The 20,560-nt window shown below is 52.9% G+C and overlaps 1 protein-coding gene across 2 annotated transcripts; it reads right to left on the minus strand.

Moving 5' to 3' along the window:
- Positions 1–519: 519 nt before the first annotated feature.
- Positions 520–20,390, minus strand: LOC136788786 (phosphoenolpyruvate carboxykinase [GTP], mitochondrial-like). 2 transcript variants are annotated; one of them, XM_066987472.1, is made up of 10 exons: positions 20,231–20,390; positions 17,229–17,417; positions 11,010–11,194; positions 8,257–8,460; positions 7,979–8,166; positions 5,392–5,554; positions 2,232–2,450; positions 2,014–2,151; positions 1,832–1,927; positions 520–1,110 (listed from the first exon to the last, which is right to left on the minus strand). In XM_066987472.1, exons 3-10 carry the CDS (start codon positions 11,065–11,067, stop codon positions 650–652), a joined length of 1,527 nt encoding a protein of 508 aa, XP_066843573.1. In that variant the 5' UTR covers positions 11,068–11,194; positions 17,229–17,417; positions 20,231–20,390; the 3' UTR covers positions 520–649. The 2 variants fall into 2 exon arrangements, with proteins under 2 accessions (XP_066843573.1, XP_066843572.1); XM_066987471.1 differs by lacking the exon at positions 20,231–20,390 and adding an exon at positions 19,844–19,930.
- Positions 20,391–20,560: the final 170 nt, after the last annotated feature.

Consider the following 20,560-nt stretch of genomic DNA (forward strand, 5'->3'; position numbering starts at 1 on the left):
GGCAGGCCAAGGAGCCAAGATGGTGGCCAGCTGCCAATGGGGGGGGGGGGGGCGGGGGTCACGTGACGGGCAGCCAAGATGGCCGACGGTTGGGGGGGCAGCCAAGATGGCCGCCGTGGCCTCCTGGTAGCCAACTCCCCCCCAGCTGGTGGCCACCCCAAGGGGGGGAGAGGGGGGGGACACCCACCAGCCCAAGATGGCTGCCAGCCAAGATGGCCACCACTTCGCCAGGGTCTGCCGGCCAAGATGGCCGCCACCCCTCGGTAGCCAACCCCCCCAGGATGGTAGCCACCGCCCCGCGGCGGCCACCACATCTTGAGGCGGGCAACCAAACCCCCCGGCCGCCGCCGCCTTGCGGCCACCGACCACCCAAGATGGCCACCAAGCAAGATGGCCGCCATTTCTCGGTAGCCAACCCCACCAGGATGGTAGCCACCACCCCCACGGCCACCATTTCGTGACGGTCAACCAACCAAAAGCACGACCGCCATTTTGCGAAGGCCAACAAAGACGCCGACCGCCATTTTGTGAAGGCCAACCAAGAGGACGACCACCATTTTATGCCGCTCCGCCCGCCAAGATGGCCGCCAACCAAGATGGCCGCCATTTCTCGGTAGCCACAGCCCCGAAGACGGTGGCCCGGCCCCTCCTACATCTTCTTCAGCCTCCCCTCCAGCGCCTCCAGCTCGGCCATGACCTCGCGGGGCAGGTCCTCGCCGAAGTTCTCCTCGTAGTAGGCCCGCAGCTCGCGCGCCTCCTGCTCCCAGAAGTCCTTGCGCACCTCGAAGAGCTGCCGGTGGGCCACCCCGGGGAGCCCCCGGAGGTCCAAGGCCCCCTCGCGGGGCACCAACCCCACGGGGGTGGCCTGGGCGGTGTCTTCTCCTTCCACCCGGCCGAAGATCCAGGCGAGGACGCGGGCGTTGTGGCCGAAGCCCGGCCACAGGAAGTGACGCGGGCGGGCGGGGTCGCGCAGGAACCAATTGACGTGGAAGAGGCGGGGCAAGCGGGCCCCCGCCCGCTCGCCCACCGCTAGCCAGTGGGCCAGGTAGCGCCCGGCGTTGTAGCCGAAGAAGGGCCGCATGGCGAAGGGGTCGTGGAGGAGGCGGCGGCCTGCAGGGAAGGGGGGGGGGGGGCGTGGTTAAGAAGGGCGCCACGGGATTGGTCGAGAGGATGATGAGGTCATCAGACGTGGTTATGGGGTCTCGGGACGTCATTGGACGATTTTGGGGAGTTTTGGGGTTTTTAGGTGGAAATAGGGAGTTATGGGGTTGGTGGACACAGTTATGGGGTGGGAGAACGTGGTTATGGGGTCGGAAGAGGGAGGTACGGGATTGGTCGGGAGGGTGATGAGGTCATCAGACGTAGTTATGGGGTCTCGGGACGTCATTGGACAATTTTGGGGGGTTTTGGGGTTTTTAGGGGGGAAGATGGAGTTATGGGGTTGGTGGACACGGTTATGGGGTGGTAGAACGTGGTTATGGGGTCGGAAGATGGAGGTACGGGATTGGCCGAGAGGGTGATGAGGTCATCAGACGTAGTTATGGGGTCTCGGGGCGTCACTGTACGATTTTGGGTGATTTTGGGGCTTTTTAGGTGGAAATAGGGAGTTATGGGGTTGGTGGACACCCTTGTGGGGTGGCAGAACGTGGTTACGGGGTCAACCACCTCCAGGGTTCCGGGGACACCGCGGCCATCGCTGCCGGGACCAAAGCTTCTCGAGGACCTCAGGGGGCCAATGGGGGACCTCGGTGGACCCCGGTGGACCAATGGGGGACCTAGGAGGACCCCGGTGGGCCAATGGGGGACCCCGGAGGACCCATGGGGGACCTACCCTTGTGCTCGGCGGCGGCGGTGGCCTCGCTCCTCATGGCGCTGCCCACGAAGACCCCGTGGCGCCAGTTGAAGGCCTCGTAGACCAGCGGCACCCCTGGGGACCGGAAGGTGACACCGATGACGTCATCAGGAGGACAATCGGGGGGAGGGGACACCCCAAAAAAAGGGGGCGGGGCTCACCTTCCGGTCTCCGCCCCCCGAAGATGATGGCGTCGATGGGGACGCCCTCGGGGTCCTCCCACGCCGGGTCCATGATGGGGCACTGGTGGGCCGGGGCGCAGAAGCGGGAGTTGGGGTGGGCGCAGGGCTGGGGGTCGCCTGGTTTTGGGGCCAAAAACGCCGTTAACGGGACCGGGGGAGGTGACGTGGGCGGGGCAAAGGAAGGGGGCGGAGCTTACCGGGGGTCCAGGGCTGGCCCAACCAGGAGGTGAGGGTGACGCCGGGGGGCAGGGGTTGGTCGATGCCCTCCCAGAAGACGCCGCCGTCGCTGGTGTGGCCGACGTTGGTGAAGATGGTGTTGCGGGCGACGGTGGCCATGGCGTTGGGGTTGGTGCGCTCCGAGGTCCCCGGCGCCACCCCGAAGAAGCCGCTCTCGGGGTTGATGGCCCGCAGGCGGCCTGCGGGGGAGGGGGCGTGAGGAGACGTCGGGGGCGTCGCGAGGGGGTTTAGGAGGTGAGGGGTGGGGTGGGGGGGTTGAGAAGATGGCGGTGGGAAGCGTTAAGGAGATCAAAATATGGAGAGCCACCATTAAGAAGACCAAAATATGGAGATCCACCAAGTTGGGGGCATCACGGGTGGAAGGTTTGGGGTTTTGGAGGTCCAAGAAGCCAAATGTTCATGGTCACCATGAAGAAGCCAACCAAGAAGACCCCAAAACCCAACCACCCATGGTCATGATGAAGAAGAAGACCCAAAAACCCATGGTCGTCATGAAGAGGAAGACCAAAAACCACCAAAATATGGAGATCCACCAAGTTGGGGACATCAGGGGTGGAAGGTTTGGGGTTTTGGAGGTCCAGGAACCCAAATGTCCGTGGTCTTCGTGAAGAAGAAGACCCCAAAACCCATGGTCATCATGAAGAAGCCGACCAAGAAGACCCCGAAACCCATGGTCGTCATGAAGAGGAAGACCAAAAACCACCAAAATATGGAGATCTACCAAGTTCAGGACATCAAGGATGGAAGTTTTCGGGTTTCAGAGGTCCAAGAACCCAAATATTCATGGTCACCATGAAGAAGAAGACCAAGAAGACCCCAAAACCCAACCACCCATGGTCATCAAGAAGAAGACGACCCAAAAACCCATGGTCAACATGAAGAGGAAGACCAAGAAGAACCAAAATATGGAGATCCACCAAGTTGGAAACATCAAGAATGGATGTTTTGAGGTCTTTGAGGTCCAAGACCCCAACCCCCCATGGTCACCATGAAGAAGCCGACCAAGAAGACCCCAAAACCCAACTGTCCATGGTCATGATGAAGAAGACGACCACGAAACCTATGGTCAACATGAAGAGGAAGACCAAGAAGAACCAAAATACGGAGATCCACCAAGTTGGAGACATCAAGGATGGAAGTTTTGGGGTCTTTGAGATCCAAGAACCCAAATATTCATGGTCACCATGAAGAAGAAGACCAAGAAGACCCCAAAACCCATGGTCAACATGAAGAGGAAGACCAAAAACCACCAAAATATGGAGATCTACCAAGTTCAGGACATCAAGGATGGAAGTTTTGGGGTCTTTGAGGTCCAAGACCCCAACCACCCATGGCCACCGTGAAGAAGCCGACCAAGAAGACCCCAAAACCCAAGTGTCCACGGTCATCATGAAGAAGAAGACCCAAAATCCATGGTCGTCATGAAGAGGAAGACCTCAAGAAGAACCAAAATATGGAGATCCACCAAGTTGGGGACATCAGGGGTGGAAGTTTTGGGGTCTTGGAGGTCCAAGAACCCAAATATTCATGGTCACCATGAAGAAGACGACCAAGAAGACCCCAAAACCCAAGTGTCCATCGTCATGATGAAGAAGAAGACCCCTAAACCCATGGTCAACATGAAGAGGAAGACCAAGAAGAACCAAAAAATGGAGATCCACCAAGTTGGAGACATCAAGAATAGAAGTTTTGAGGTCTTGGAAGTCCAGGAACCCAACCCCCCGTGGTCTTCGTGAAGAAGCCGACCAAGAAGACCCCAAAACCCAGGGTCAACATGAAGAGCAAGACCAAGAAGAACCAAAATACGGAGATCCACCAACTTCAGGACATCAAGGATGGAAGTTTCAGGGTCTTGGAGGTCCAAGACCCCAACCCCCCCATGGTCACCGTGAAGAAGCCGACCAAGAAGACCCCAAAACCCAAGTGTCCATGGTCATGATGAAGAAGACGACCCAAAAACCCAAAACCCATGGTTGTCATGAAGAGGAAGACCTCAAGAAGAGCCAAAATACGGAGATCCATCAAGTTGGGGACATCAGGGGTGGAAGGTTTGGGGTTTTGGAGGTCCTAGAACCCAAATGTCCGTGGTCACCATGAAGAAGCCAACCAAGAAGACCCCAAAACCCAAGTGTCCATGGTCATCATGAAGAAGACGACCAAAAAACCCATGGCCGTCATGAAGAAGACCACCAAGAAGAACCAAAATATGGAGATCCACCAAGTTGGGGACATCAGGGATGGAAGTTTTGGGGTCTTGCACCTCCATAACCCCAAAAGTCCGTGGTCTTCGTGAAGAAGACGACCCCAAAACCCAAGTGTCCATGGTCATGATGAAGACGATGACCCCAAAACCCAAATATCCATGGTCAACATAAAGAGGAAGACCTCAAGAAGAACCAAAATATGGAGATCCACCAACTTGGGGACATCAAGGATGGAAGTTTTGGGGTCTTGGACCTCCATAACCCCAAAAGTCCGTGGTCTTCGTGAAGAAGAAGACCAAGAAGACCCCAAAACCCAAGTGTCCATGGTCATGATGAAGAAGATGACCCCAAAACCCATGGTCAACATGAAGAAGACCACCAAGAAGAACCAAAATACGGAGATCCACCAACTTCAGGACATCAAGGATGGAAGTTTTGGGGTTTCGGAGGTCCAAGAACCCAAATATTCATGGTCACCATGAAGAAGAAGACCAAGAAGGCCCCAAAACCCAACCACCCATGGTCATCATGAAGAAGCCGACCAAGAAGACCCCAAAACCCATGGTCAACATGAAGAGCAAGACCAAAAACCACCAAAATATGGAGATCCACCAAATTCAGGACATCTAGGATGGAAGTTTTGGGGTCTTGGAGGTCCAAGAACCCAAATGTTCATGGTCACCATGAAGAAGAAGAGCAAGAAGACCCCAAAACCCATGGTCAACATGAAGCGGAAGACCAAGAACCACCAAAATATGGAGATCCACCAAGTTCAGGACATCAGGGATGGAAGTTTTGGGGTCTTTGAGGTCCAGGAACCCAACCCCCCGTGGTCACCATGAAGAAGCCGACCAAGAAGACCCCAAAACCCAAAACCCGGTGGCCGGCCAGGAGAAGGCCCGGGCGGGAGGCCCACCTTCGGCGTCGAACTTCATCCAGGCGATGTCGTCGCCCACGCAGTGGACGCGCCAGCCGGGCAGGGCGGGGCTCATCATGGCCAGGTTGGTCTTGCCGCAGGCGCTGGGGAAGGCGGCGGCCATGTAGCGCTTGCGGCCGCTCGGGGACGTCACCCCCAGGATCTGGGGGGGGAAGGAGAAGGGACCGAGGTGGTCACCGGGACGGGGCGACACCGACCCCAAAGGTCCCCCCCTCCCCCACCGCTCCCGGAAGTAGCCAAAACCGGCGGGAGTTGGCCCAAAACGGAGAGCCTGCTCTGTGCTGCGCCACGATGGCCGCCGTGGAGGCACCGAAAGCACCCCCAGAAACCCAAACCCACCGGAAATGGCCCCAAAACCCACCAGGAACGGCCCCAAACCCACCAAAAATGGCCCCAAACCCACCAGGAACAGCCCCAAACCCACCGGAAATGGCCCCAAAGCCACCAGGAACCCACCACAAAGACCCCCGGAACCCCAAAACCCACCATGAACGGCCCCAAAACCCACCAGGAACCACCACAAAGACCCCCGGAACCCCAAATCTACCAGAAATGGCCCCAAACCCACCAGGAACCCACCACAAACACCCCCAGAACCCCAAATCCACCGGGAACGGCCCCAAATCCACAGGAAATGGCCCCAAAACCCACCAGGAATCCACCACAAACACCCCCAGAACCCCAAACCCACCGGAAATGGCCCCAAAACCACCAGGAACCCACCACAAACACCCCCAGAACCCCAAATCCACCAGAAATGGCCCCAAATCCACCACGAACAGCCCCAGAACCCCAAACCCACCGGGAACGGCCCCAGAACCCACCAGGAACCCACCACAAACACCCCCAGAACCCCAAATCCACCGGAAATGGCCCCAAACCCACCGGGAACAGCCCCAAACCCCAAGGTGGACACCCCGAGAAGCCCCCAAACCCTCCTGATCTTCTCCAAAATCCACAGTCCGCTCCCGTCCACCAGGATGTCCACTGAGAACCCAACAAGACCACCCGGAGACCCCAAAACACGTCCGAAATGCCCCAAAAACCACCGGGATCACCCCAAAAAGAAGGAATCCGCCCCCAAAACCCGCTTAAACCCACCTGATCTTCTCCAAAACCCACAATTCACTCCCAGCCACCACGACACCCATTGGGAACCCAACAAGACCACCCGGAGACCCCAAAACACGTCCAAAACGCCCCAAAAACCAGCAGGATCACCCCAAAAAGCAGAAGAAAACCCCAAAAAGAAGGGATCTACCCCAAAAACCTCCTTAAACCTACCTGATCTTCTCAAAAAACGCATAATCCATTCCCAACCACCACAACACCCATTGGGAACCCAACAAGACCACCCAGAGACCCCAAAACACGTCCGAAAAGCCCCGAAAACCAGCGGGACAGCCCCAAAATGAGGAAGAAAGCCCCAAAAAGAAGGGATCCGCCCCCAAAAGGCTCCCTAAACCCACCTGATCTTCTCCAAAACACACAATTCTCTCCCATCCACCCGGATGTCCACTGAGAACCCAACAAGACCACCCGGAGACCCCAAAACACGTCCGAAACGCCCCGAAAAAGAATGCGACCACCCCAAAAAGCAAAAGGAAACCCCAAAAAGAACAGATCCGCCCCAAAAAGCTCCCTAAACCTACCTGATCTTCTCAAAAAAAGCATAATCCATTCCCAACCACCACAACACCCATTGGGAACTCAACAAGACCCCATGGAGATCCCAAAACACGTCAAAAACACCCCGAAAAAGAGTGGGATCACCCCAAAACACGGAAGAAAACCCCCGAAAAGAAGGGATCCGCCCCCAAAACCCGCTTAAACCCACCTGATCTTCTCCAAAACCCACAATTCACTCCCGTCCACCACAAGACCCATTGGGAACCCAAGGAGAACACCCGGAGACCCCAAAACACGTCCGAAACGCCCCAAAAAAGAATGCGACCACCCCAAAAAGCAGAGGAAAACCCCAAAAAGAACAGATCCACCCCAAAAACCTCCTCAAACCCTCTTGATCTTCTCTAAAATCCCCAATTCTCTCCCATCTACAAGGATGTCCACTGAGAACCCAAGAAGACCACCCGGAGACCCCAAAACACGTCCAAAACGCCCCGAAAAAGAGCGGGACCGCCCCGAAAAGCGAAAGGAAACCCCAAAAAGAACGGATCCACCCCAAAAACCTCCTCAAATCCTCTTGATCTTCTCCAAAACCCGCAGTCCGCTCCCATCCACCCGGATGTCCACTGAAAACCCAAGGAGACCACCCGGAGACCCCAAAACACGTCCGAAACACCCCGAAAAAGAATGTGACCACCCCAAAAAGCAGAGGAAAACCCTAAAAAAAAGGGATCCACCCCCAAAACCTGCTTAAACCCACCTGATCTTCTCCAAAACCCACAATTCACTCCCATCCACCAGGATGACCACCGAGAACCCAAGGAGACCACCCAGAGACCCCAAAACACGTCTGAAACACCCCAAAAACCAGCAGGACCGCCCCGAAAAGTGGAAGAAAACCCCGAAAAGAAGGGATCCGTCCCCAAAACCCCCGTCTCACCAGCATGTGCTCGGCCAGCCAGCCCTCGTCGCGGGCCATGCGGGAGGCGATGCGCAGGGCGAAGCACTTCTTGCCCAGCAGCGAGTTGCCCCCGTAGCCGCTGCCGTAGGAGATGATCTCGCGGCGGTCAGGGACGTGGGCCACCAGGGTCCTCTCGGGGTCGCAGGGCCACCCGTTGACCAAAGGCTCTTCAAGAGATCGGGGGGGGGCGTCAAACCGGGGGGTTTGTGGGGTTTTGGGGTGTCCCCGAGGTCCCCCACCACCGCCCCGGGGCTCACCGCGGAGGGGCAGGGGCCGGCCGACGGAGTGGAGGCAGCGGACGAAGTCGCCGCGGGCCAGCGCGGGGAGGAGGTGTTGGCCCACGCGGGTCATGATGCGCATGGAGGCCACGACGTAGGGCGAGTCGGTGAGCTGCACGCCCAGCTTGGCCAGCGGGGACGACGGGGGGCCCATGCTGAAGGGGATGACGTACATGGTGCGGCCTGCGGGGACAAGGCAGGGGGGGACCCCGAAAAGGGGGCGGGGGAGACCCCGAAAAAGGGGTTGAGGAAGGAGAAGGCCCCAAAAAGGGGCTGAGGAAGGAGAAGGCTTGGAGATCCCAAAAAAGGGTTGAGGAAGAAGACCCCAAAAGCAGCTGAGGAAGGAGAAGAGGTGGAGACCCCAAAAAGGGTTGAGGAAGAAGACCCCAAAAAGGACTGAGTTGAAGGCTTGGAGACCCCAAAAAGGGCTAAGGAGAAGGCTCGGAGACCCCAAAAAGGGTTGAGGAAGGAGAAGACCCCAAAAAGGGTTGAGGAAGGAGAAGATGTGGAGAGCCCAAAAAGGGTTGAGGAAGGAGAAGTGGAGACCCCAAAAGCAGCTAAAGAAGGAGAAGGCTTGGAGACCCCAAAAAAGGGTTGAGTTGAAGGCTTGGAGACCCCAAAAAGGTTGAGGAAGGAGGAGACCCCAAAAAGGGGCTGAGGAAGGAGAAGGCTTGGAGACCCCACAAAAGGTTGAGGAAAGAGACCCCAAAAAGGGCTGAGTTGAAGGCACAGAGACCCCAAAAAGGTTGAGGAAGGAGAAGACCCCAAAAAGGTTGAGTTGAAGGCTTGGAGATCCCAAAAACAGTTGAGGAAGAAGTCACAGGAGACCCCAAAAAGGGCTGAGGAAGGAGAAGGCTTGGAGATCCCAAAAAAGGGTTGACAAAGGAGACCCCAAAAAAGGTTGAGGAAGGAGACCCCAAAAAGGGTTGAGGAAGGAGAAGGCCCCAAAAAGGGGCTGAGGAAGGAGGAGACCCCAAAAAGGGTTGAGGAAGGAGAAGGCCCCAAAAAGGGGCTGAGGAAGGAGGAGACCCCAAAAAGGGTTGAGGAAGGAGAAGGCTTGGAGACCCCAAAAAAGGGTTGAGGAAGGAGACCCCAAAAGCAGTTGAGGAAGGAGAAGAAGTGGAGACCCCAAAAAGGGTTGAGTTGAAGGCTTGGAGACTCCAAAAAGGGTTGAGGAAGGAGAAGACCCCAAAAAGGTTGAGGAAGGAGAAGACCCCAAAAAGAGTTGAGTTGAAGGCACAGAGACCCCGAAAAGGGCTGCGGAAGGAGGAGACCCCAAAAGTAGCTGAGGAAAGAGGAGAAGTGGAGACCCCAAAAAGGGTTGAGTTGAACACATGAAGACCCCAAAAAGAGTTGAGGAAGGAGGAGGCTTGGAGACCCCAAAAGGGTTGAGGAAGGAGACCCCAAAAGCAGTTGAGGAAGGAGAAGAGGTGGAGACCCCAAAAAGGTTGAGGAAGAAGACCCCAAAAAGGACTGAGTTGAAGGCTTGGAGACCCCAAAAAGGGCTGCGGAAGGAGGAGAGGCGGAGACCCCATAAAAGCCTGAAGCGAAGACCCCAAACCCACGGCATTTTGGGGTGGCCAGAGGCCAAACCGATAGGATTTTAGGATTCCCCCCCCCCCTTCCTGTCTTTTGTAGGGTTTTTCCCCTCTTTCTTTCTTTAATGGGATTTTTCTCCCGTTCATAGGATTTTCCTGTTTCTTTCTTTTATAGGATTTTTCTCCTCCTCCTTTTTTTTATAGCATTTTTCTTCTGTTTTCTGTCCTCCTTCCTTTTATAGGATTTTCCCCCTCTTCCCTTCTTTTATAGGGTTTTTTCCGTTCTTCTTTTTAGGGTTTTTTCCTCTCTTTCTTCCTTTTATAGGATTTTCCCGTTTTGCTTTCTTTTATGGGATTTTTTCCGCTCTTCGTTTTAGGGTTTTCCCCTTTCTTTCTTTCATAGGGTTTTCCCCTCTTCCTTTCTTTTATAGGATTTTCCCCTCCTTCTTTCTTTTATAGGATTTTCCCCTTTCTTTCTTTTATAGGGTTTTTTCCTCTCTTTCTTTCTTTTATAGGGCCTTTTCCCTTCTTCTTTTATAGGGTTTCTTCCCCCATTCTTTCTTTCTTTCTTTCTTAGGGTTTTTCCCCCTTTCTTTCTTTCTTAGGGTTTTCCTCTCTTTCTTTCTTTCATAGGGCTTTTTCCCTTCTTCTTTTATAGGGTTTTTTCCCTGCATTCTTTCTTTTGTAGAATTTTCCCCTCTTTCTTTCTTTTATAGCATTTTCCCCCTCTTTTTTTTGTAGGATTTTCCCTTTTATAGGATTTTCTCCTCTTTCTTTCTTTTATAAGGTATTTTCCCTCATTCTTTCTTTTCTTTTGTAGGATTTTCCCCCCCTTTCTTTCTTCTGTAGGATTTTCCCCCCCTTTCTTTCTTCTGTAGGATTTTCCCCCTTTCTTTCTTCTGTAGGATTTTCCCCCTTTCTTTCTTCTGTAGAATTTTCCCCCTCTTTACTTCTTTTATAGGGTTTTGCCCCTCTTTCTTTCTTTTATAGGATTTTCCCCCTTTCTTTTATAGGATTTTCCCCTCTTTGTTTCTTTTATAGGATTTTCCCCTCCTTGTTTTATAGGGTTTTTCCCCTCATTCTTTGTTTTCTTTTACAGGATTTTCTCTTCTATCTTTTATAGGATCTTTCCCCCTCTTTCTTTTATAGGGTTTCTCCCCTTTTGGGGTTTTTTTTTTTTACGGGATTGCCCACCTTCCATGCAGCCCGGGAAGCGCTCCTGCACGGCCCTCTCGAGCTCGGCGGGGCTCATCCAGTTGCCCAGCTGGGGGGCCCCGTTTTGGGGTCGGGGGGGGACGGCGTCCCGCTCCCGCTCCGTCACCAGCACCGTGCGGCCCTCCACCCGCGCCACGTCCCGCGGGTCCGTGCGCGCCAGCCAGCTGCGGGGACACGGGGACAATAGGGTCGGACCCCACCCCCCCGGGAGGTCCCGAAACCCCAAAAGGGCCCTAAAGGTCTTTTTGAGGGGGTTGAGAATCCCAAAAAGACCCCGAAAGACCCGCAAGTCCCCAAAAAGGGACCCAAAAGTTAACCTTGAATTACTTGAGAACCCCAAAAGGGACCCAAAGACCCCAAAAGGGACCCAAAAGACCCCAAAAGGGACCCAAAAGTTAACCTTGAATTACTTGAGAACCCCAAAAAGGACCCAAAAGACCCAAAAAGGACCCAAAAGACCCCAAAAAGGACCCAAAAGACCCCAAAAAGGACCCAAAAGACCCCAAAAAGGACCCAAAAGACCCCAAAAAGGACCCAAAAGACCCCAAAAAGGACCCAAAAATTAATCTAGAATTACTTGAGAACCCCAAAAGGGACCCAAAAGACCCCAAAAGGGACCCAAAAGACCCCAAAAGGGACCCAAAAGACCCCAAAAGGGACCCAAAAGTTCCCCTTGAATTACCTGAGAACCCCAAAAGCAACCAAAAGACCCCAAAAGGGACCCGAAAATTAACCATGAATTACTTGAGACCCCCAAAAGGGACCCAAAAGACCCCAAAAATTAACCTTGAATTACCTGAGAACCCCAAAATGAACCCAAAAGACCCCAAAAGCGACCCTAACGACCCCAAAAGGGACCCAAAATTTCCCCCTGAATTATCTGAGAACCACAAGGGGACCCAAAAGACCCCAAAAAGGACCCAAAAGACCCCAAAAAGGACCCAAAAGACCCCAAAAAGGACCCAAAAGACCCCAAAAAGGACCCAAAAGACCCCAAAAAGGACCCAAAAATTAACCGAGAATTACTTGCGAACCCCAAAAGGGACCCAAAAGACCCCAAAAGGGACCCAAAAGACCCCAAAAGGGACCCAAAAGACCCCAAAAGGGACCCAAAAGACCCCAAAAGGGACCCAAAAGTTCCCCTTGAATTACCTGAGAACCCCAAAAGCAACCAAAAGACCCCAAAAGGGACCCGAAAATTAACCATGAATTACTTGAGACCCCCAAAAGGGACCCAAAAGACCCCAAAAATTAACCTTGAATTACCTGAGAACCCCAAAATGAACCCAAAAGACCCCAAAAGCGACCCTAACGACCCCAAAAGGGACCCAAAATTTCCCCCTGAATTATCTGAGAACCACAAGGGGACCCAAAAGACCCCAAAAAGGACCCAAAAGACCCCAAAAAGGACCCAAAAGACCCCAAAAAGGACCCAAAAGACCCCAAAAAGGACCCAAAAGACCCCAAAAAGGACCCACAAATTAACCGAGAATTACTTGCGAACCCCAAAAGGTTCTCCCCAAAAACTCGAGATCCCCCCCCAGATTTTTATAGGGTCGCCCCAAGATTTTGTACGATCCCCCCCAAATTTTTACAGGTCCTTCCCCCCACATTTTAAGGGACTCCCCCCTAAATTTTTATAGGATCCCCCCAAGATATTTATGGGTTTTTCCCCCCAAACCTTATAGGATCCCCCCCCAGTTTTATAGGATCGCCCCCCAAACCTTATAGGATCGCCCCCCAAACTTCCTAGGACCGCCCCCAAACTTTTCAGGTTCTTCCCCCCAAATTTTTATAGGATCGCCCCCAAATTTCCTAGGACCGCCCCCGAGTTTTTATGGGCCCTTCCCCCCCAATTTTACAGAATCCCCCCCCCAATTTTATAGGATCGCCCCCAAACTTTATAGGATTGCCCCCACATTTTTACGGGTCCTTCCCCCCAAATTTTACGGGATCCCCCCCAAATTTTACGGGATCCCCCCCCAAAACCGTATAGGATCCCCCCAAACTTTATAGGACCGCCCCCAAATTTTTACAGGATCTTCTCCCCAAATTTTACAGAATCCCCCCCCCAATTTTATAGGATCGCCCCCAAAACCTTATAGGATTCCCTCCAAACTCTATAGGATCACCCCCAAAACTTCACGGGTCCTTCCCCCCAAATTTTATGGGATCGCCCCCCTCCCCCCAATTTTATAGGATTCCCTCCAAAACCTTATAGGATTCCCTCCAAATTTTATAGGATCGCCCCCAAATTTTTTAGGTTCTTCCCCCCAAACTTTATAGGATCGCCCCCAGAACTTTATGGGTTTGTCCCCCCAAATTTTTATAGGATCGCCCCCAAAACCTTACAGGTTCCCCCCCAAACTTCCCAGGACCGCCCCCAAATTTTTTAGGTTCTTCCCCCCAAATTTTTATAGGATCGCCCCCAAACTTTATAGGATCGCCCCCAAATTTCCTAGGACCGCCCCCAAATTTTTACGGGTCCTTCCCCCCAAATTTTACAGAATCCCCCCCCAGTTTTATAGGATTGCCCCCAAATTTTTATGGGTTCTTCCCCCCAAATTTTGCAGCATCCCCCCCAAATTTCCTAGCACTGTCCCCAAATTTTTATAGGTTCTTCCCCCCAAACTTTTATAGGATTTCCCCCAAACTTTATAGGATCCCCCCAAACTTTTATGGGTCCTTCCCCCCAAATTTTATGGGATCCCCCCCCCAATTTTATAGGATTCCCTCCAAAACCTTATAGGATTCCCCCCAAACTTTATAGGATCGCCCCCAAATTTCCTAGGACCGCCCCCAAATTTTTACGGGTCTTTCCCCCCAAATTTTATGGCATTACCCCCTAAATTTTTATAGGATCCCCCCAAGATATTTATGGGTTTTTCCCCTCAAATCTTATAGGATTCCCCCCAAACTTTATAGGATCACCCCCAAAACCTTATAGGATCCCCCCAAAACTTCACAGGACCGCCCCCGAATTTTTATGGGTCCTTCCCCCCAAATTTTACAGAATCCCCCCCCCAATTTTATAAGATTGCCCCCAAAACATTATAGGATTCCCCCCAAACCTTATAGGATCGCCCCCAAAACTTTATGGGTCCTTCCCCCCAAATTTTATGGGATCCCCCCCAATTTTATAGAATCGCCCCCAAAACCTTATAGAATCGCCCCCAAACTCCACGGGACCGCCCCCAAATTTTTACGGGTCCTTCCCCCCAGATTTTAAGGGAGCCCCCCCAAATTTTTATAGGATCACCCCAAGATTTTGTGCAATCCCCCCAAATTTTTATAGCATTCCCCCCAAAATTTTATAGGTTCTTCCCCCCAAATTTTATGGGGTCCCCCCCCCAAACTTTATAGGGTCGTTCCCAAATTCCCCAGGACCGCCCCCAAATTTTTATAGGTTCTTCCCCCCAGATTTTACGGGATCCCCCCAAATTTTTATAGGATCACCCCAAGCTTTTGTAGCATCCCCCTCAAATATTTATGGGTTCTTCCCCCCAAACTTTATAGGATCACCCCCAAATTTTTATAGGTTCTTCCCCCCAAATTTTTATAGGATCCCCCCCAAAACTTCATGGGATCCCCCCCAAATTTCCTAGGACCACCCCCAAAACTTTACGGGTCCTTCCCCCCAAATTTTACAGAATTCCCCCCCCCAATTTTATAAGATTGCCCCCAAAACCTTAGAGGATTCCCCCCAAACTTTATAGGATTCCCCCCAAAACTTTACAGGATCGCCTCCAAACTTCCCGGGACCGCCCCCAAATTTTTATGGGTCCTTCCCCCCAATTTTACAGAATCCCCCCCCCAATTTTATAGGATCACCCCCAAAACCTTATAGGATTCCCCCCAAACTTTATAGGATCGCCCCCAAAACTTTACAGGATCGCCCCCAAATTCTTTAGGTTCTTCCCCCCAAACTTTATAGGATCGCCCCCAAAACTTTATGGGTTCTTCCCCCCAAATTTTACGGGATCCCCCCCCCAGTTTTATAGGATCGCCCCCAAAACCTTATAGGATTCCCCCCAAACGTTATAGGATCGCCCCCCAAAACTTTATAGGCTCCCCCCCCCCAATTTTATAGGATCGCCCCCAAAACCTTATAGGGATTCCCCCCAAACTTTATCGGATCGCCCCCAAAACCTTATAGGATCGCCCCCAAACTTCCTAGGACCACCCCCGAGTTTTTATGGGTCCTTCCCCCCAAATTTTACGAGATCCCCCCCCCCCAAATTTTATAGGATCCCCTCCAAAACCTTATAGGATCCCCTCCAAAACCTTATAGGATCCCCTCCAAAACCTTATAGGATCCCCTCCAAAACCTTATAGGATCCCCTCCAAAACCTTATAGGATCCCCTCCAAAACCTTATAGGATCCCCTCCAAAACCTTATAGGATCCCCTCCAAAACCTTATAGGATCCCCTCCAAAACCTTATAGGATCCCCTCCAAAACCTTATAGGATCCCCTCCAAAACCTTATAGGATCCCCTCCAAAACCTTATAGGATCCCCTCCAAAACCTTATAGGATCCCCTCCAAAACCTTATAGGATCCCCTCCAAAACCTTATAGGATCCCCTCCAAAACCTTATAGGATCCCCTCCAAAACCTTATAGGATCCCCTCCAAAACCTTATAGGATCCCCTCCAAAACCTTATAGGATCCCCTCCAAAACCTTATAGGATCCCCTCCAAAACCTTATAGGATCCCCTCCAAAACCTTATAGGATCCCCTCCAAAACCTTATAGGATCCCCTCCAAAACCTTATAGGATCCCCTCCAAAACCTTATAGGATCCCCTCCAAAACCTTATAGGATCCCCTCCAAAACCTTATAGGATCCCCTCCAAAACCTTATAGGATCCCCTCCAAAACCTTATAGGATCCCCTCCAAAACCTTATAGGATCCCCTCCAAAACCTTATAGGATCCCCTCCAAAACCTTATAGGATCCCCTCCAAAACCTTATAGGATCCCCTCCAAAACCTTATAGGATCCCCTCCAAAACCTTATAGGATCCCCTCCAAAACCTTATAGGATCCCCTCCAAAACCTTATAGGATCCCCTCCAAAACCTTATAGGATCCCCTCCAAAACCTTATAGGATCCCCTCCAAAACCTTATAGGATCCCCTCCAAAACCTTATAGGATCCCCTCCAAAACCTTATAGGATCCCCTCCAAAACCTTATAGGATCCCCTCCAAAACCTTATAGGATCCCCTCCAAAACCTTATAGGATCCCCTCCAAAACCTTATAGGATCCCCTCCAAAACCTTATAGGATCCCCTCCAAAACCTTATAGGATCCCCTCCAAAACCTTATAGGATCCCCTCCAAAACCTTATAGGATCCCCTCCAAAACCTTATAGGATCCCCTCCAAAACCTTATAGGATCCCCTCCAAAACCTTATAGGATCCCCTCCAAAACCTTATAGGATCCCCTCCAAAACCTTATAGGATCCCCTCCAAAACCTTATAGGATCCCCTCCAAAACCTTATAGGATCCCCTCCAAAACCTTATAGGATCCCCTCCAAAACCTTATAGGATCCCCTCCAAAACCTTATAGGATCCCCTCCAAAACCTTATAGGATCCCCTCCAAAACCTTATAGGATCCCCTCCAAAACCTTATAGGATCCCCTCCAAAACCTTATAGGATCCCCTCCAAAACCTTATAGGATCCCCTCCAAAACCTTATAGGATCCCCTCCAAAACCTTATAGGATCCCCTCCAAAACCTTATAGGATCCCCTCCAAAACCTTATAGGATCCCCTCCAAAACCTTATAGGATCCCCTCCAAAACCTTATAGGATCCCCTCCAAAACCTTATAGGATCCCCTCCAAAACCTTATAGGATCCCCTCCAAAACCTTATAGGATCCCCTCCAAAACCTTATAGGATCCCCTCCAAAACCTTATAGGATCCCCTCCAAAACCTTATAGGATCCCCTCCAAAACCTTATAGGATCCCCTCCAAAACCTTATAGGATCCCCTCCAAAACCTTATAGGATCCCCTCCAAAACCTTATAGGATCCCCTCCAAAACCTTATAGGATCCCCTCCAAAACCTTATAGGATCCCCTCCAAAACCTTACAGGATCGCCCCCAAAACCTTACAGGATCGCCCCCAAATTTTACGGGTCCTTCCCCCCGAATTTTAAGCCCCCCCCCTGTAAATTTCGGGCCCCCCCCGCACTCACCAGTTCTCATACTTGGGCAGGGGCAGCAGCAGGCCCTCCTGGCGCAGCCCCTCCAGCAGGGCGCTGCCCTCGGCGGCGGAGCCGTCGCAGAGCCGCACGGCGCGGGGCCGGCACAGCCGCGCCCCCTCCTCCACGAAGGCCCGCGCCGGGGGGGGCAGCGCCGACAGGGCCCCCCCGTGCAGCCCCCGCCTGCGGGGAAAAGGAACAAAATTTTAAAAATATATATAAAAATTAAAAAATTAAAAAATAAAAAATAAAAAATTAAAAAATTAAAAATTAAAAAAAATAAAAAATTTAAAAAATTAAAAAATTAAAAATTAAAAATCTAAAAACTTAACTTAAAAATTTAAAAATTTAAACATTTAAATTAAAAATTAAAAATCTAAAAACTTACAAACTTAAAAATTTAAAAATTTAAACATTTAAATTAAAAAAATAAAAAATCTAAAAACTTAAGAATCTAAAAACTTAAGAATCTAAAAACTTAAGAATCTAAAAACTTAAGAATCTAAAAACTTAAGAATCTAAAAACTTAAGAATCTAAAAACTTAAGAATCTAAAAACTTAAGAATCTAAAAACTTAAGAATCTAAAAACTTAAGAATCTAAAAAAACATTTAAATTAAAAAATTAAAAAATTAAAAATTAAAAAACCTAAAAACCTAAAAACCTAAAAACAAGAATTTAAAAATTTAAAAATTTAACATTAAAAATTTAAAAAATTAAAAAACTTAAAAAAATTTAAAGAGTTTAAAAAATTTAAAAAACGGGGCAAAAAAGGGCAGAAACGGGGAAAAAGCAGCCAGGTCATCGCCCCCCCCCTCGCCCCCCCCCGCGGTGGCCTTTGGCCCCTGGGGGATGCTGGGAAGTGGCCCCGTGCCCCCCCCCCCCTTGTGACCCCCCCTCCCCCCCCCCCTTGGTGGCCGCCGCGGGGGGCAAAGGGCGAGGGGACGTGGACGCCCCACTGACCCCCCCCCCCCCCCCCCCCCGTGCTGCCCTATAAACGCCCCCCATGGGGGCGCTATGGGGCTCCACAGACCCCCCCCCACCCCCATAGACCCCCCACAGACCCATAGATCCCCCCCAGACCCTATAACCCCCCCACGACCCCACAGACCCCCCCAGACCCACAGACCCCCCCCCACGACCCCACAGACCCCCCCACGACCCCACAGACCCCCCCAGACCCATAGACCCCCCCCCATGACCCCATAGACCCCCCCCCACGACCCCATAGACCCCCCCCAGACCCATAGATCCCCCCCAGACCCTATAACCCCCCCATGACCCCACAGACCCCCCCAGACCCACAGACCCCCCCCCACGACCCCACAGACCCCCCCACGACCCCACAGACCCCCCCAGACCCATAGACCCCCCCCCATGACCCCATAGACCCCCCCTACGACCCCATAGACCCCCCCTCTGGCCATAAAGACCCCCCCCAACCCCTATAACCCCCCCACGACCCCACAGACCCCCCCCCGACCCCCCCCGACCCCAAATGGTCCCCAAAATCCCATAACCCCCCCCCCAAACCCCACACAGCTCCTGTACCCCCACAGCCCCCCCACCCCCCCCGTGACCCTGTATCTCCCCCCAAACAACCCCGTACGGCCCCAAAATCCCCCTATCTTCCCCCAAAAACCCGACACGCCCCCCAAAACCCCACGTAACCCCAAAATCCCAATGTATTCCCCCAAAAGAACCCCATGCCCCCCCCAAACAACCCTAAATCACCCCAAACAACCCCATACGGCTCCTAAAACCCCACAGAACCCCAAAATCCCAATATCTTCCCCCAAAAACCCACACGCCCCCCAAAACAACCCCGTTTATCCCCGAAAACCCCACAGAACCCCAAAATCCCGGTATCTTCCCCCAAACAACCCCTTATTACCCCCAAACCCCCACATTTCTTCCCCAAAACAACTCCAAAACCCCACATATCCCCCACACAGCCCCAAAATCCCGCTATCTCCCCCCAAAATCCCGCTATCTTCCCCCACTCAGCCCCAAAACCCCGCTATTTCCCCCCAAAACCCCCCTATTTCCCCCCAAAACCCCCACACAACCCCAAAATCCCACTATTTTCCCCCAAAACCCCACTACTTCCCCCCATAGCCCCAAAATCCCACTATTTTCTCCCAAAACCCCCCTGTAGCCCCCAAATCTCCCCATCTACCCCCAAAATCCCCCTATCCCCCCCAAATCCCCCCCACGGCCCCAAAACCCCGCTATTTTCCCCCAAAACCCCACACAGCCCTCAAAACCCCCGTACGGCCCCCAAAACCCCACTATCCTCCCCCCTACAGCCCCAAAACCCCGCTGTCTCACCCCAAAACCCCTCTCGAGCCCCCAAATCTCCTTGCCTACCCCCAACCCCCCCCCCCAGCCCCAAAATCCCACTATTTTCCCCCAAAACCCCCCCCCAGCCCCAAAATCCCACTAGCCCCAAACCCCCCCCCCAGCCCCAAACCCCCCCCAGCCCCAAAATCCCCCTCTCTGCCCCCCAAACCCCCCCCCAGCCCCCCAAAAGGGCCCCAAAATCCCGCTACCTTCCCCCAAACCCCCCCCCCCAGCCCCAAAATCCCCCTTTTTTCCCCCAAAACCCACCCGAAGCCCCGCAAGCAGCCGATCGCTTTCTGCATCTCCGCGTCCCCCCCCCCCCCCTCCTCCCCCCTCGCGGCTCCCTTTTACCTCCTGGGGGGGGGTGGGGGGGGGGAAGGACCCCAGGATCCGGGTGGCACCCATGGGTGGGGGTGGGGGAGGGGCACCCATGGGTGGGGGTGGGGTGGGGGGAGGGGGCGGGGACCCTCCAAGCCCGGCCCCTGGGTGATGAACCCCCCCCCCCCCCCCCGCCGTGGCTGTGAACTCCCCCCCGGTTCCCTCCCTAAACCCGACCCTGACCAAAAAAAACCACCTCGAAGCCATCAAAAAGCCCCGGTTCTGACGAAAAAAAAGTTAAAATCCCTAAAAAAGCCGATTCCGGGGTTTTTTTACCTCACGTTTCGCCGCCCGGAGCCGCCGCTGCGCCCCCCGCCGCCATTTTGTGGCCCCCTGAGGGCAGCCCCCGCCCCCTTTTTCCTCTCTTTTTTCCCCTTTTTTTCCCTTTTCTCCCCTTTTTTCGCCCCTTTTCCCCTTCTTTTCCCCTCCGGGGGCTGGCCCTGGGTGCTTCCGGCGGGGTTAATTAGCCGGTTGTTAATTAAAGGCGCTAATTAAGCTCAGGGCGCTAATGGCGGCGCCGGGGCTCCCTCAGGAGCCTGAGGGGGGGGGGCGGGAAGGGCGGGAAGGCGGCGCGCATGCGCAGTGCGCGAAAGCGAGGGCACGGCG

This window comes from Anser cygnoides, chromosome W (assembly GCF_040182565.1).
Source record: "Anser cygnoides isolate HZ-2024a breed goose chromosome W, Taihu_goose_T2T_genome, whole genome shotgun sequence".
Taxonomy (NCBI): domain Eukaryota; kingdom Metazoa; phylum Chordata; class Aves; order Anseriformes; family Anatidae; genus Anser; species Anser cygnoides.